We start from the raw sequence: 13,943 nt of genomic DNA, 5'->3' as shown, positions 1-13,943 counted from the left end.
TTTCAAATCTTATCATTCTTCCATTCAAATCTGGAGACACCGTGAGAGCTACTTTATATTTGGCATTCGCTCGACCTTCCCATACTATTTCATAGTTCTCATGTATTGTCCTTCTTCCCTCTCCTTTCAATCTTGTTTCGCATAGTCCCAAGATATCAATACTCTTTTCTTTCACTACATTAGCCACTTCTTTGTTGTACAATGAAGACACATTTACAGTTGTTATCTTAATCATGTTATTTATTTTCACTTTAACGCCTATTTTGATTCACATTACGAGTTGTTTGGGTGGTTGCCATTCCATTTTGAGGCACAGTTTGCGTGTCCTGAACTGTATTCTTGATCGTTTGCTACTTAAGCCTGTAACATCTGCAGTCTTGGTCCACAGTCCCTTCAGGAAAATGTAGGAAAGAGGCCAAACGCAGAGTATGGGATACAATATATTTGACGTTTCCCATACTCTGCGTTTGCCCTCTTTCCTACGGGCAAGCTCGGGCTATATAAGGAGTCAAATGTTTCTCAACTGTGTTATTTCTGAAGAAGCCCTGCTGGGCGAAACGTCAAATATATTGGATCCCATACTCTGCGTTTACCCTCTTTCCTACAGTGCTGTTGCAGTCGTTGCTGCTTTTACTCATTCGGGAAAATCCATTTACATGAACTTCCTTTGTACTCCATCCGTAGGATGCGACAGGTATGGGTTTATCCTATAACAGTTTCAATCAATGCTTAGATCTTACCTTCCACAGTTGTACTCTCAAATATCCCAACTAGGCAAGCTGTGAATAAGTTGGATGAAACTCTATCGTCCGTCATTAATCTTTAGACTATCTTGTTTCACTTTTTATTTATTTTTCTTTCGTTGTTATTTATCTAATATTCTTGTAGTTCAGTCACAACTATACATTTCGTGTAGTTATTCTGTATAAGTTTTAGGATATGTTCGTCTGTATAGAAGTTAGGATAATCAGTTGTTCTACAGTCAAAAAACTTTTCGTACTAGACAAGAGTTAAACATAGAGGTAGAGTGTATTTTGCACTTTTCTTGATCAATTGACTCCTTGTCTGCAGATGGTCATTAGTGAAATATCCGCTTCTAAACCCTCCTAGTTTACTTGGTTTCCATCTAAATGTTTACCCAGTCTATTCGTGAGAATCTAAGAAGAGACAAGAAGTACATACTTAATAAAGATAAATTACAAAGGATTTACAAAGGATTACAAAGGCGGAGCATACCGACAGGAGACCTTTTGGTCCATATCTAGGTCGGATGCGAAAAAATCTAAATAATAATAAATGAATAAATAAAAACTATAATAAATATCTGTCTTTCTGGTCACCTTTCTTGTGAAATGAAATAACCTAGTATTGCACCATGATTCAGGGACTTAGTATGTAGATGAGGTAATCTACGATGACCTTTTGTTCCTACATCTTTCAAAATGTTTATCTAGTTATCCCTTCCAGGTGCTTTTCTCCATTTCATACTTTAGAACAAATATTACTTCTTCATTTACAACTCATCCTTCAGCTCTAGCGTCTACAGATCAGTTTACTGAATGAGCTGTATTTAATCATCTCTCCACTTCTATCTTTCAAAGAATTCATTTGCCTCAACGTCAGTTCCCGTTTTCTGTGTCACCTGAACCGAAACCCTTGAATAACTCCATAGAGACACTCATCGAAAATAGCCGCTTTTGTACAATACCATTCCGTCAATTTCCTACTGACAGTGAAAGCGGTTGGTCTTGTCTAGATAATCCTATAATTAATTTCTGCAACCATCTACTGTAAACTCTACATTTAGCCTCCATTCCTGCCTTGGACTCTGGCTTTGACTAATGATTTAATCATAGTGGCTTTAGTCCATTGGCTTCGTTGCGATAATTTTCATTCCAACCGTACAACTACTAGTGCCTCAATCCTCTACAGTCTACACAGTACGATCATCCGAATGATCAGTGTTCCCATGACGCCCCTATTTATGGAATCATTAACACCCGGCCATAGATTCGATAATGCACACCGCCAATCCACGAAGTCTATGACCCTATAATGCGCTGTTCAGTGACTCAATTCTAGAATATTTCAAAGGTCTTCTTCACCCTTGTTAAATTCCTGCAGTCTGTTTTGTTTCGCTTTTCGTAGACTCTTCTTGTTGACTAACTTGTCGTCGCTCCAATTAGTCTTGATAACATTTGCAACAGGAGTATAATTGCACTTACACCCCCTTCTGAAGCGAGGACCTAAAGCTAGGTAGTGAATGTAGTCATTCAATTGTTTCAACGGTACCCGAAAGCGTCTTCAGTGATAGGTTCTACATGCAACCATATGCATCACTGTAATGGATACCACTTCCAGCCTCTCAAAGAATGCTCCCCTCCAACAAACACACAAAAGTAAGTTACCAAAAAATAAGGTCATTAAAATCGAAAGAATAATGATTAAAAGAAATATGACTTACACTTGATTAAAGAAGCGAGTGTAATTGGAGTTCTTTTGGAGGCCAACACCCATCATGCCCGTGCTGAACGTCTCACCTGCTACAGTACTACCACAGTAACCCTGTAATATACGTTTGGTGATATGATTAGAATCTTGAATATAAATTAATGACACTATGCTGAATTAAGTTTTTCATGGTAAATGATGTTCCAAAACTGACAAACAGTTTTTCAATCATGACTGAATTATCCCTAGTTGCCGCATCATATTTATGAGTTCTGACAATTCATAAATGAGCCTTTGAGCAAGCATCCTTATTATTGATAGACTAAGAGATGGTACCCTGTGTCATGCATAAACATTCAGTAATATAACGCCCGGAAAACTGATGAAGAGGAATCGTTTTTTTGTTTGTGATTATCATTTTGAGTCGTGCTAGGTTCTCGAAAATTAATTCTTTCAACAAGAACAAATTTAACCCATTCAACTCCGATGACAAGATGTCTTGTCATTTGGTCAAATAAAACAAAAAATCATAAAACACCAAAATGTTTGATCAAACACCAGAAAAATATGACGTCAGTCCTCGCTTCGCTCGCAGCGAAGCGAGGACTGACGTCATATTTTTCTGGTGTTTGATCAAACATTTTGGTGTTTTATGATTTTTTGTTTTATTTGACCAAATGACAAGACATCTTGTCATCGGAGTTGAATGGGTTAAGCAACACATTTCTAGGTTAAATAATTCTGAGTTAAGTTCACATAACATTTGTAGGCTTAATATGTGTTCAACTTTGACGTGATGTGTTTCAATAATTTCTAGTGTTCTTGAAGAGAACGAAATACTATACAGCATAACCGAATTTCATAGACAAGACACACAAACAACTTACATTATGGTTGCACAACTGTTTGCTTTAATAATCGCTGACAGACTCTATATACTAGAAAGTTTTTACTAAAGCAAACACTCAAATACAAAAAAATCAAGGAAATTAAGATCACTGCTGACACTATTCAAAGGAATACTATTCTCGGAAGACAATTCTTGAGGCATTGACCGGTTGGAGCTTAAGCAAGGTTTACACGCTACGATAAATTGTAGCGATTTATTGTAATGAAAAGGTTGTTACAAAAACCTTTTCATTACAATAAATCGCTACAATTTATCGTAGCGTGTAAACCTTGCTTTAGGAGAAGATCAAGTGGAAGTAACTATTTGATTCCTTCCCTACGCGTGAGCGAATGTTAAGGAGGTGAGTGAAATATCAATCGAGACCCAATTTTGTCCTGATTCTGCTGCCTCCACACATGAATAAAAGCGTCTGGCACGAATCTCAAGTGTTTTTTAGGGTTTTTATTAATAATAACAAGTGCTTTTAACCCATTAAACTCCGATGACAAAATTCTTGTCATTTGGTCAAATAAAACAAAAAATCATAAAACACCAAAATGTTTGATCAAACACCAGAAAAATATGACGTCGGTCCTCGCTTCGCGAGCGAAGCGAGGACTGACGTCATATTTTTCTGGTGTTTGATCAAACATTTTGGTGTTTTATGATTTTTTGTTTTATTTGACCAAATGACAAGAATCTTGTCATCGGAGTTTAATGGGCTAATAATAACCAGCGCTTTTAACCTTGGCGACGATATGGAGCCAAAGAGGTGGAGTTATAGAGGTTTTCAGGGAAAGATTTAATAACAGCATAGATGAGTCGAGCTTAGTTTCCAATAGAATAATTCTAAGTGACTCTGGTTCGTAGGGATATCACTTGAATATTGACCGCACAAAGCTTACACAGTCGACACAGGGCACGAGCTTCAATGAACTCTAAATGGTGTTATCAAAGAGAAAGAGCAAAGTAGCCCAATACAGTCAAAATATCACAAATCCGGTTTGTCATTACCAAGGAAGTATACGGTCTTATAGACACTCAGTGCTGAAGATGTAGCAGTGATGCATTGTTTGTGTAATATATAAAGTTTCATTAACCCATTCAACTCCGATGACAAGATGTCTTGTCATTTGGTCAAATAAAACAAAAAATCATAAAACACCAAAATGTTTGATCAAACACCAGAAAAATATGACGTCAATCCTCGCTTCGCTCGCAGCGAAGCGAGGATTGACGTCATATTTTTCTGGTGTTTGATCAAACATTTTGGTGTTTTATGATTTTTTGTTTTATTTGACCAAATGACAAGACATCTTGTCATCGGAGTTGAATGGGTTAATAAATATTTGGAATTACATAAAACTGCGAAGATTACTAACCTGCACGAAAGTTTCCTGCATAAGAGTTAGAGCCGGAAGAGTACTCGTTATGATTGCAATGTTGTTCTTAAGGTCACCAATAGCGTCAGGAAAATCTACGCTCACTCCTGATTTCCCGGAAAATACTCTACCAAACGTCGAATTCGGTTCTGCTTGCTGGTATAGAAAGAAAAATTACCTTTACGAGAGAAAATAATTGAATTAATTAATTAAAAGTGCAGATGGAAAGATGATGATGTACGGGAGGAATAGCCGCTGGTATATGTATGTATAAAGAGTGTTTTATTCATTCCAATCTTTCTATATATCTTACACACACACACACACACACACACACACACACACACACACACACACACACACACACACACACACAAGCTCAACGATAATACCGCAGTGATAACTCAATAAGGTAATAATCACAATGACAGGAACAATGGTAACGATAACAATGACAATGATGATGATGATGATGATGATGATAATAATGATGATGATGATGATGATGACGATAATAATAATAATAATAATAATAATAATAATAATAATAATAATAATAATAATAATAATAATAATAATAATAATAATAATAATAATAATAATAATAATAATAATAATAATAATAATAATAATAATAATAATAATAATAATAATGATAATTATTATAATTATAATAATAACAACAATAATAATAATCATGATAATAATGATGATGATGATGATGATGATGATGATGATGATGATGATGATGATGATGATGATGATGATGATGATGATGATGATGATGATGATGATGATGATGATGATGATGATGATGATGATGATGATGATGATGATGATGATGATGATGATAATAATAATAATAATAATAATAATAATAATAATAATAATAATAATAATAATAATAATAATAATTATGATGATGATGATGATGATGATGATGATGATGATGATGATGATGATGATGATGATGATGATGATGATGATGATAATAATGATAATAATAATAATAATAATAATAATAATAATAATAATAATAATAATAATAATAATAATAATAATAATAATAATAATAATAATAATAATAATAATAATAATAATAATAATAATAATAATAATAATAATAACCCCTCCTGGGGTATTGGCTGCATGTTATTGTGGAAAAGTAGCATGTAGCTGATACTTTACGGTCTATATGGGGCGCCCCTGCAGACCAGAGTCACACTTCATTTTGTCTGTGATAGAAAAATCTATGTTCATAGAGAAATGATGATACTTTATTACACTGCGACTGCCCCTTGCTTCTGTCCTGTACCATTTCTCTGAATATTCATTTCCTTTCTTCGCCTAAACATGTGGAGGGGGGGGGGAAGAATACTGCCACCAAGTATTCCAACTTCAGTCGTATGAGGCGACAAAAAACGGAACGGGGTTTGGACCTGGCATCCTTCTCCCTGTAACTCCAAAGGGGACATTCATAGAAAAAGTATGGCCATAAGAGAGTCTAGGAGGAGTTCTCCAACCAGTACCTTAAAGTTTGGGTCTTTTAATGTGCGTGGATGTGGTACAGACAAAAGTAAAAGGGAAGAGATAGGCAGTATGTTTGTGAGAAGAAAGATGAATGTGTTGACATTGAGTGAAACAAAATTGAAAGAGCGGGGCGAGTGTGAGTTTGGGAGTGTAGATGGGAGGTTCTCAGGAGTGAAGAGAGGGCGATGGAGAGAAGTGGTGGTTATATTAGTAAGTGAAGAAATAGGTAAGCGTGTAGTGGAGTGGAAGGAGATTTCTTCAATGCTTCTTTAATGTGGATGAAGGTGAAGCTGGGAAGGGAGATGTGGGTTTTTGTAAGTGCATAAGGGCCTGGTAGTGAGAAGAGTGTAGAAGAAAGGGAGGCTCTTTGGATGGATTTAAAAGGGTGCATAGAGGGATTAGGGAGAAATGTCAATGTAGTGGTATTGGAGATCTTAATGCTAGGGTAGGAAATGAACCAGTAGACAGAGTGGCTGAGAAGTGTTGAGTTCCAGGGAAAAATTGTAGTGGAGAGTTGATGGTGATGTGTCTACTGTAATAGAGAGTTGATGTGTTAGTGTGGTGTGTCTTTCTGTCAGTAGCTAATATAAGAAGGATCGGATCAGCCACCGGTCGTCCCCTTATCTTTTGTTAACCCATTAAACTCCGATGACAAGATTCTTGTCATTTGGTCAAATAAAACAAAAAATCATAAAACACCAAAATGTTTGATCAAACACCAGAAAAATATGACGTCAGTCCTCGCTTCGCTCGCGAGCGAAGCGAGGACTGACGTCATATTTTTCTGGTGTTTGATCAAACATTTTGGTGTTTTATGATTTTTTGTTTTATTTGACCAAATGACAAGAATCTTGTCATCGGAGTTTAATGGGTTAAGCCCCTTCAGGCAGTAGAAACGACACAAAACAATTATGAACTTGCATGAAGAAAGTGAAGTGTTAATCAGGTCAAATGCAATATTACCTGCAGTACTTGGTAAATAGTGACGTATCCTCCAATTTTGTACTTTATTTCGTGCTGATTCACCATTTCGTCGAGGGTGTCAAATGGAATGGAGACCTTAGGAAAGATATAGTTTAGAGAAATATATAAGGTCTGTTTTCTTTAACTTTGAGCAGATTGATAACAAAAAAATATATATATATACATTAACATGAGAGAAAAAAGCAAAGATGTTGGACGACTGTGAACCAAATTGTGTAGAAACATTCGTTAAGAGAATATCCACCGACTTCAAATGAACTAACTATAATAAGCAAATTCCTCATACACAAATTCTTCACACTCAGCTTGGTAAGAAGAGCTTACCCGTGGAATCACCAGCATGGCTATCAAATATGTCTTGTACATGCAGGCGATCAGGAAACAAAACATCATCCATTGCACAGCTGACGCCACACCCGATACACCCGAAAACTTTAGCCACCGTTGCTTACCACCTGTAGAACCTTTTAGAAAATAGAAATTAATTGATAAACATACAAATAAATAAAACCCAGGTATCCATAATGATGAAAAAATATATAAATGATTTTTCTACAAACTTGTTGTTCCAGCATTGATATATATATATATATATATATATATATATATATATATATATATATATATATATATATATATATATATATATATATATATATGGAATTTTCTACAATTTTATTCCAGCATTCAATTTCCTCCGCCTTACCTTGCCCTAAAGGTATTCCCACAATCCACAACCAGAGGTCTTTAAGAGTGACTGAAATCGGTTTCTTTGAGCCAGTACTTGTATCCAGGTTTTGTCCAGATTGTATAAAACCCTTATTGGCAATCAGTATGGTTAATAACATTACAACGATCACTAGAAAAAGGAGTCCCCATGTCTGAAAATGAAACATAGATGAATTGATCGTCTTCTTATTCTGCCTCTGGAAAAAAAAAACATGTCTCAATGAATCGTATATCTATAGTTCCACATAACAGCACATTTCTTTATCATTTCCAAGATTCTGTGATATACAAAATATGGTCGTTTGAAGAAGATTAGAAAATGATAATGAAAAATCAAATGGTAAAAAAAAAATCAAATAGTCCCTACAAAATGGTCCCTACAAAAAAAATTCAAATGGTCCCTACAAACACAAACGCCTTGACTCGGATCCAACGGTCCTGGGTACCATGACCTGCACTTGTACAGTAGAGTAATATGGCGAAGCCGGTGGTCGCACCTAAACGCCATCTGGTGAAAATTCTAACACTCAGGGTTCATTTGAAAGAACACTAAAAACTGTGGAGGAGTGCGATTTATTGATATACTTATCCATTTACTTGTTATTTTCTTCTTATTTGTTTATTTATCTATTTGTTTGTGTGCATACTTATTTGTCTATGTATTTATATTTGTTTATTTATTTGATTATCTTTTGTTTAACTATTTGTTTATATGCATATTCATTTATCATTTATTTATTTATCTATTTATTTACTTGCTCATTTATCTATTTATTTATTTATCTATTTATTCATTTACCGGTATTCATTTATCTACCCATTCGTTTACCGGTATTTATTTATTTATTTAATTATTCATTCATTTATTTGTTCGTTTGTTTGCATTTTATTCGTTCATTTATTTATCTATTTATTCTTTTACTTATTTGTTCGTTTGTTTGAATTTTATTCCTTCATTTAATTATGTATTTATTTATTTATCTATATATTCAGTGAACAATTGGCTGGGACATTAGGCCGAGCGGATATTTGACCAATTGGACATGATAAACAGACATTTGGCTAAATTGAATTTCTAAATTTTTATGTCTATTTCTGATTTGGAAAAGGGATAAATAGGACAAAAAGACAATATCATTGTATATTTTTTGTACTGAAATATAGAAAATGTTAGCAATTACTATATTAAAAAATTGGATGCTGGTATCTGCGTGTTAATTATGCAAATGAATCGAATGAAAATATAGCTGAAATAAGTACAGTAGCTTCCCCATTTTAACATAAATTAGTGATTGGTTAGTTAGCCCATTATCTTTATTTTTTGATAAAGCATTTATATAGTAATTAAAAAACACTATTATCTCCTTTATCATTTATTAAATGTAAGGAAATATCTTATGTAATGCAAATATTTTAATCCTTATCCTATTTACCCCTTTTTCAAATTAGAAATAAGAATAAACAATAAAGAAATAAGTCGACCAAATGTCCGTTCATATGTCCATCAGTCAATTATCTGTCAGCCATACGTCCAGCCAAGTCATCCCCTACCATCAAGTGTGCATATGGCTGTATGAGAAACTGAAAGAAGCAAGGCCCTTAACCTCTTTTGCTGTTGAGGGAGTTTTTCCCAAGTCAAACAAGCTCAATATATGTTTAGCCCTTTCGCCATGAAGGGTGATATCACTTAGCAAAATAATGATGCCTGGCATCAGCTGTAATCAAAACCAAAGTCATACGCAGCAGTAAAAGGTTTTAGATACATTTCAAAGCCTCGATACAGGCACCATGCATGCAATGTGGGGCCCACCCTTGCTTCGACAGTTGGTAGCCCTGGTTGGGAAAGGCTGGTTGTTCTTAGATGGTATAGTTCTTCAAACCCTAGCAGCCATACAAACAGTTATGTGGACTGATAATTTTATGCGTGTGTGCTGCAGACAAGTTACACTCATAACCGGGGTCTTTCCCACATTTTTATTTACAAGAGATTACATCAAAAATACACCCTCACCTTGAACTCCAAGTCAGCAACATCAGTCGTAATGCATAGTTACGTAAACAAGTTAATAATGGATAGGAGGTAAAGGGAACACGGGCTGAGGGAAATACTTTTATTCCTGACTAGTTTTGCCTGAGTGGCTTCTTCAGAAGAAGCCACTCAAGCGAAACTAGTCAGGAATAAAAGTATTTCCCTCAGCCTGTGTTCCCTTTACCTCCTATCTACATTCGTCACAATGCATACACAAGTTAATAATGTCAAGATTTAAGGTCATTACCATGAGAGTGAAGGGTTTCACGAAAGCTGTAAGGTTGGGCTCTATCTTTGGTCGCTTGTAGACAATGTGATGCCCAAACATGAACAGAAAGTCCGTAAAATCCATTATTTCTGTACGCAGCGGATGGGGCGCCACAGGACCCAGGAACACGTCCACTTCCTTGAATGAGAACAGGTCTGAAAGTTAAACTAGTAAAGTATGAAATTACCTACTCAAACAATATGACAGCAGATTTTAATCACTAACATAAAACATCGTCTTTACGGAAATTTGTACTTTCAACAGTATGCAGGTGTGCCTATTATTTAGGAAGTTTTGTATGAAGAGGTGTTAAAAGGATTCTTTGAACTTTATTTCGCCTCGCAGCAATGCAGAGACGTACGCATGTGTTGCTAAGTTGGCAGTGGAATTTTCCTCATTGCAAGCCAATCTCGATTAAACTCTTCTGTATAGTGCTGCACATTTATCTGTGCTTTGGCTACTACCAGGCTGTTATTTATCTACGTGACACCAAGTCACGTAGATAACTTGAATATTAACCAGGGCCCCGACATGGGTAAGTGCCGCCCCCCCACCACACACACCACCACTACCACCACCTTCCACATCTAATGGTCACTATAGTCAAACCAGCGTAAGGAGTCCTTTGGGGGCGTGGCTTCATTGAATGCAGCAGTGCCACATTCTTATCTAGCTTATTTTTGAACTGATGTAAAAGGATGTTTTATATATATTATTAGTATATTATTTAAATAAAGTATATTGTATACATTTAAGTAATCGATACAATTATATTTATATTCTAAAACTCAAAATGCATTAGTTAATAGATTAGATTTGTCACTGCTGCATTCAATGAAGCCACGCCCCCAAAGGACTCCTTACGCTGGTTTGACTATAGCACGATTCACATGTAACATTCATCCACAAAACAACGTTTATACACACATCATTCATACACGCAACTCACGATAGATAAATGATGCATTAAAAGTACATTAGGGGGAATTTGGTCTACCTTCTTTTCACCAAAAGTGCCGCCCCCTTAAAAAACGTGCCGCCCCGGGGCATTGCCGTGGGACTTGAACACTAATCTGGCCTTACCCCAGTCGAAAGAATGATTCTTATTTTTGACATGAAGAAATACAGCCGAATCTTCTTGCCCATACCTAATTGACCATTTATGTTCTGCCAATCTAGTGTTCAAGTCTCTTCCGGTTTGACCCAAGTAAACCAAATCACAATCTTTGCAATCTTTGTGTTTATTGTTTGCCCTGCAAAGATTGTGATTTGGTTTACTTGGGTCAAACCGGGAGAGACTTGAACACTAGATTGGCAGAACATAAAAGGTCAATTAGGTATGGGCAAGAAAATTCGGCTGTATTTCTTCATGTCAAAAATAAGAATCATTCTTTCGACTGGGGTAAGGCCAGATTAGTGTTCAAGTCCCACTGCGGTTTCAGGAGGAAAATAGTCGAATCAGCATTAATTGAGGAATGCCCTAATATTAATATTTCTAAAGGGCAGTGGACACCTGACATCATTTCACGCGCAGCAGTTAACAAGCTGGTACGGACCTTACAACCCCCCCTCTCCTCACCCCCTCCCTCCTCCGCCACCCCAGTTTGCCCCGCGCCTGAGTGAGGTCATCTGTCCACATCTCTTCTTCTCTGTAGCTTATAAGTCCCCTTTGTACTCTGCACTATGTACTTTCCTGAAGAGGGCTACAGTTGATAGCTGAAATATAGGATTCTTCTTTATTCGAAGTTTATTTTCTCCGACTGTGGGTTCCTGTGTGTCACACATACATACATATATATATATATATATATATATATATATATATATATATATATATATATATATATATATATAAAGTTTTTTATATCTCCCTGCTATGTTTCTTTACATAATATGTCTGTCTTAACCAAAGTAACCAAGTAACAAGATACCCAAAAAGACCTCGTACATCCTACATGACGTGGCGTGCGTGACTGTGACACAGGTGATAACAAAAGGGAAGAGATTGGTGGCTTGTCTGTGGGAAGGAATATAATCGTGTTAGCGTGAAGGGAAACTAAATTGAAGGGTAGAGACGAGTTCAAGTTTGGGAGTGTGGCGTGAAAGGTGTCGGGAGTGATGAGGGGAATAAGGGAGTGAAAGGGTGACTGCTGGTAAGTGATGAGACAGGAAAGCGTGGGCAAAGGTGAAATTGAGAAGGAAGACGTGTTTTTTTTTTTTTTTTTTTTTTTTTTTTTTTTTTTTTTTTTTTTTTTTTTTTTTTTTTTTTTTTTTTTTTTTTTTTTTTTTTTTTTTTTTTTTTTTTTTTTTTTTTTTTTTTTTTTTGTGAGTGCATACGGTCCTGGTAGTGAAAGAAATTAAGAGTAAAGGGAATTTTTTGGTAGCTTTAAATAAATGTTTAGAGAATTTTAGGAATAAGGTAAATGTAATGATGCTGGGAGATCTAAATGCGAGAATAGGAGATGTGCCAATATATATAGGAGAGTGGAACGGTTTGGGGTGACAGGTAAAAATTATAGTAGAGTGATGATGTCGAACATGTGTTTAGAAAGTATAATGCCGATAGCAAACAACGTATAAGAAGAGAGTCAAGCATAAGTATACGTTGAAAATGGTGGTGGAGGAAAGGGTGGTTGATAGGGCATTAAGAGATTATGCATTGATACCCAAAGAGAGAATTAGAAGAATTCTGGATGTTCACGTCCTCGGGGAAGAAAGTGGGTGAATTTTATGTATTTGTTTATTTATCTATTTATTTATTTATTTTTATTTTAATTGTTTATTTTTTATTTCTTTTTTTTTTCTTTTTTTTTTAAATTGTGAATAAAAAAAATGAAGAAGGAGGAAAGGGTGGGTACAGAATTACTCAGATTAAACAAATTGAACGAGAATGATAAAGAGAAAGTATATCAGGGAAAAATAAGATAGTGTGGAATGGAAGAAGGATGGATATGTTTCAAGTAGGAAGTGATAAATTGCGCAAAGATGGGATGTTGAATGAGTATGATGAAAGAGAACAGAAAGGGAGGTAGCGAATGGTGGGATGAAGACGTGAAGTTGGTGATAGAATAGGAGCGAGTGTATGATGACTGGCTGCAAGGTAGAACGAGGGGAGCATAAGCGAGATACAAGAAGATGAGAGAATCAAAACGCAAGTTGGGGGAACAAAAAGGAGTTAGAGAATTTAGAACAGAATAAGAAAATACTTTAGAAGGAAATGAAGAGTGAGGCGGAAATGAGAAGTAAATTGTACAGATATATTGATCTTAATGGAATCAGGGACAATAAAGGAAAGATGGTTAGAGTATTTCAGAGAATTTATTAATGTGGAGGAAGTTAGGGATGGACTGATTTGTGCATATGGGAGGTGATAGGAATATATATATATATATATATATATATATATATATATATATATATATATATATATGTATGCTGAGACATTCTGACAGGTTGACGCAAGCGGAGTAGGAAACACAGAAGTCTTGGTCTTGAGTTTATTCCTGACTAGTTTCGCAGGTATGCTTTTTTGAACAAGCATACCTGCGAAACTAGTCAGGAATAAACTCAAGAACAAGACTCCTGTGTTTCCTACTCCGCTTACGTCATATGTATATATGTATATATATATATATATATATATATATGTATATATATATATATATATATATATATATATAT

The 13,943-nt window shown here is 35.4% G+C and overlaps 1 protein-coding gene across 1 annotated transcript in view; it reads right to left on the bottom strand.

The window, feature by feature from the left end:
• Positions 1–268: 268 nt before the first annotated feature.
• The window catches only part of LOC143030180 (glutamate receptor ionotropic, delta-1-like), an 18,453-nt gene continuing 4,778 nt past the window's right edge, over positions 269–13,943 (bottom strand). Inside the window, exons 3-10 of the mRNA XM_076193343.1 lie at positions 10,242–10,400; positions 7,943–8,162; positions 7,561–7,700; positions 7,216–7,311; positions 4,723–4,878; positions 2,465–2,565; positions 484–496; positions 269–391 (exon numbers count right to left, since the gene is read on the bottom strand). Coding sequence (XP_076049458.1) covers positions 269–391; positions 484–496; positions 2,465–2,565; positions 4,723–4,878; positions 7,216–7,311; positions 7,561–7,700; positions 7,943–8,162; positions 10,242–10,400 — 1,008 coding nt within the window. The remainder of the gene's footprint in view (positions 392–483; positions 497–2,464; positions 2,566–4,722; positions 4,879–7,215; positions 7,312–7,560; positions 7,701–7,942; positions 8,163–10,241; positions 10,401–13,943) is intronic.

This window comes from Oratosquilla oratoria, chromosome 12 (genome assembly GCF_046742065.1).
Source record: "Oratosquilla oratoria isolate Oo_2021 chromosome 12, ASM4674206v1, whole genome shotgun sequence".
In the NCBI taxonomy this organism is placed as follows: Eukaryota; Metazoa; Arthropoda; class Malacostraca; order Stomatopoda; family Squillidae; genus Oratosquilla; species Oratosquilla oratoria.
Note: the sequence above shows the minus strand (reverse complement) of the source record. Positions and strands in the feature narration are given on the sequence as shown.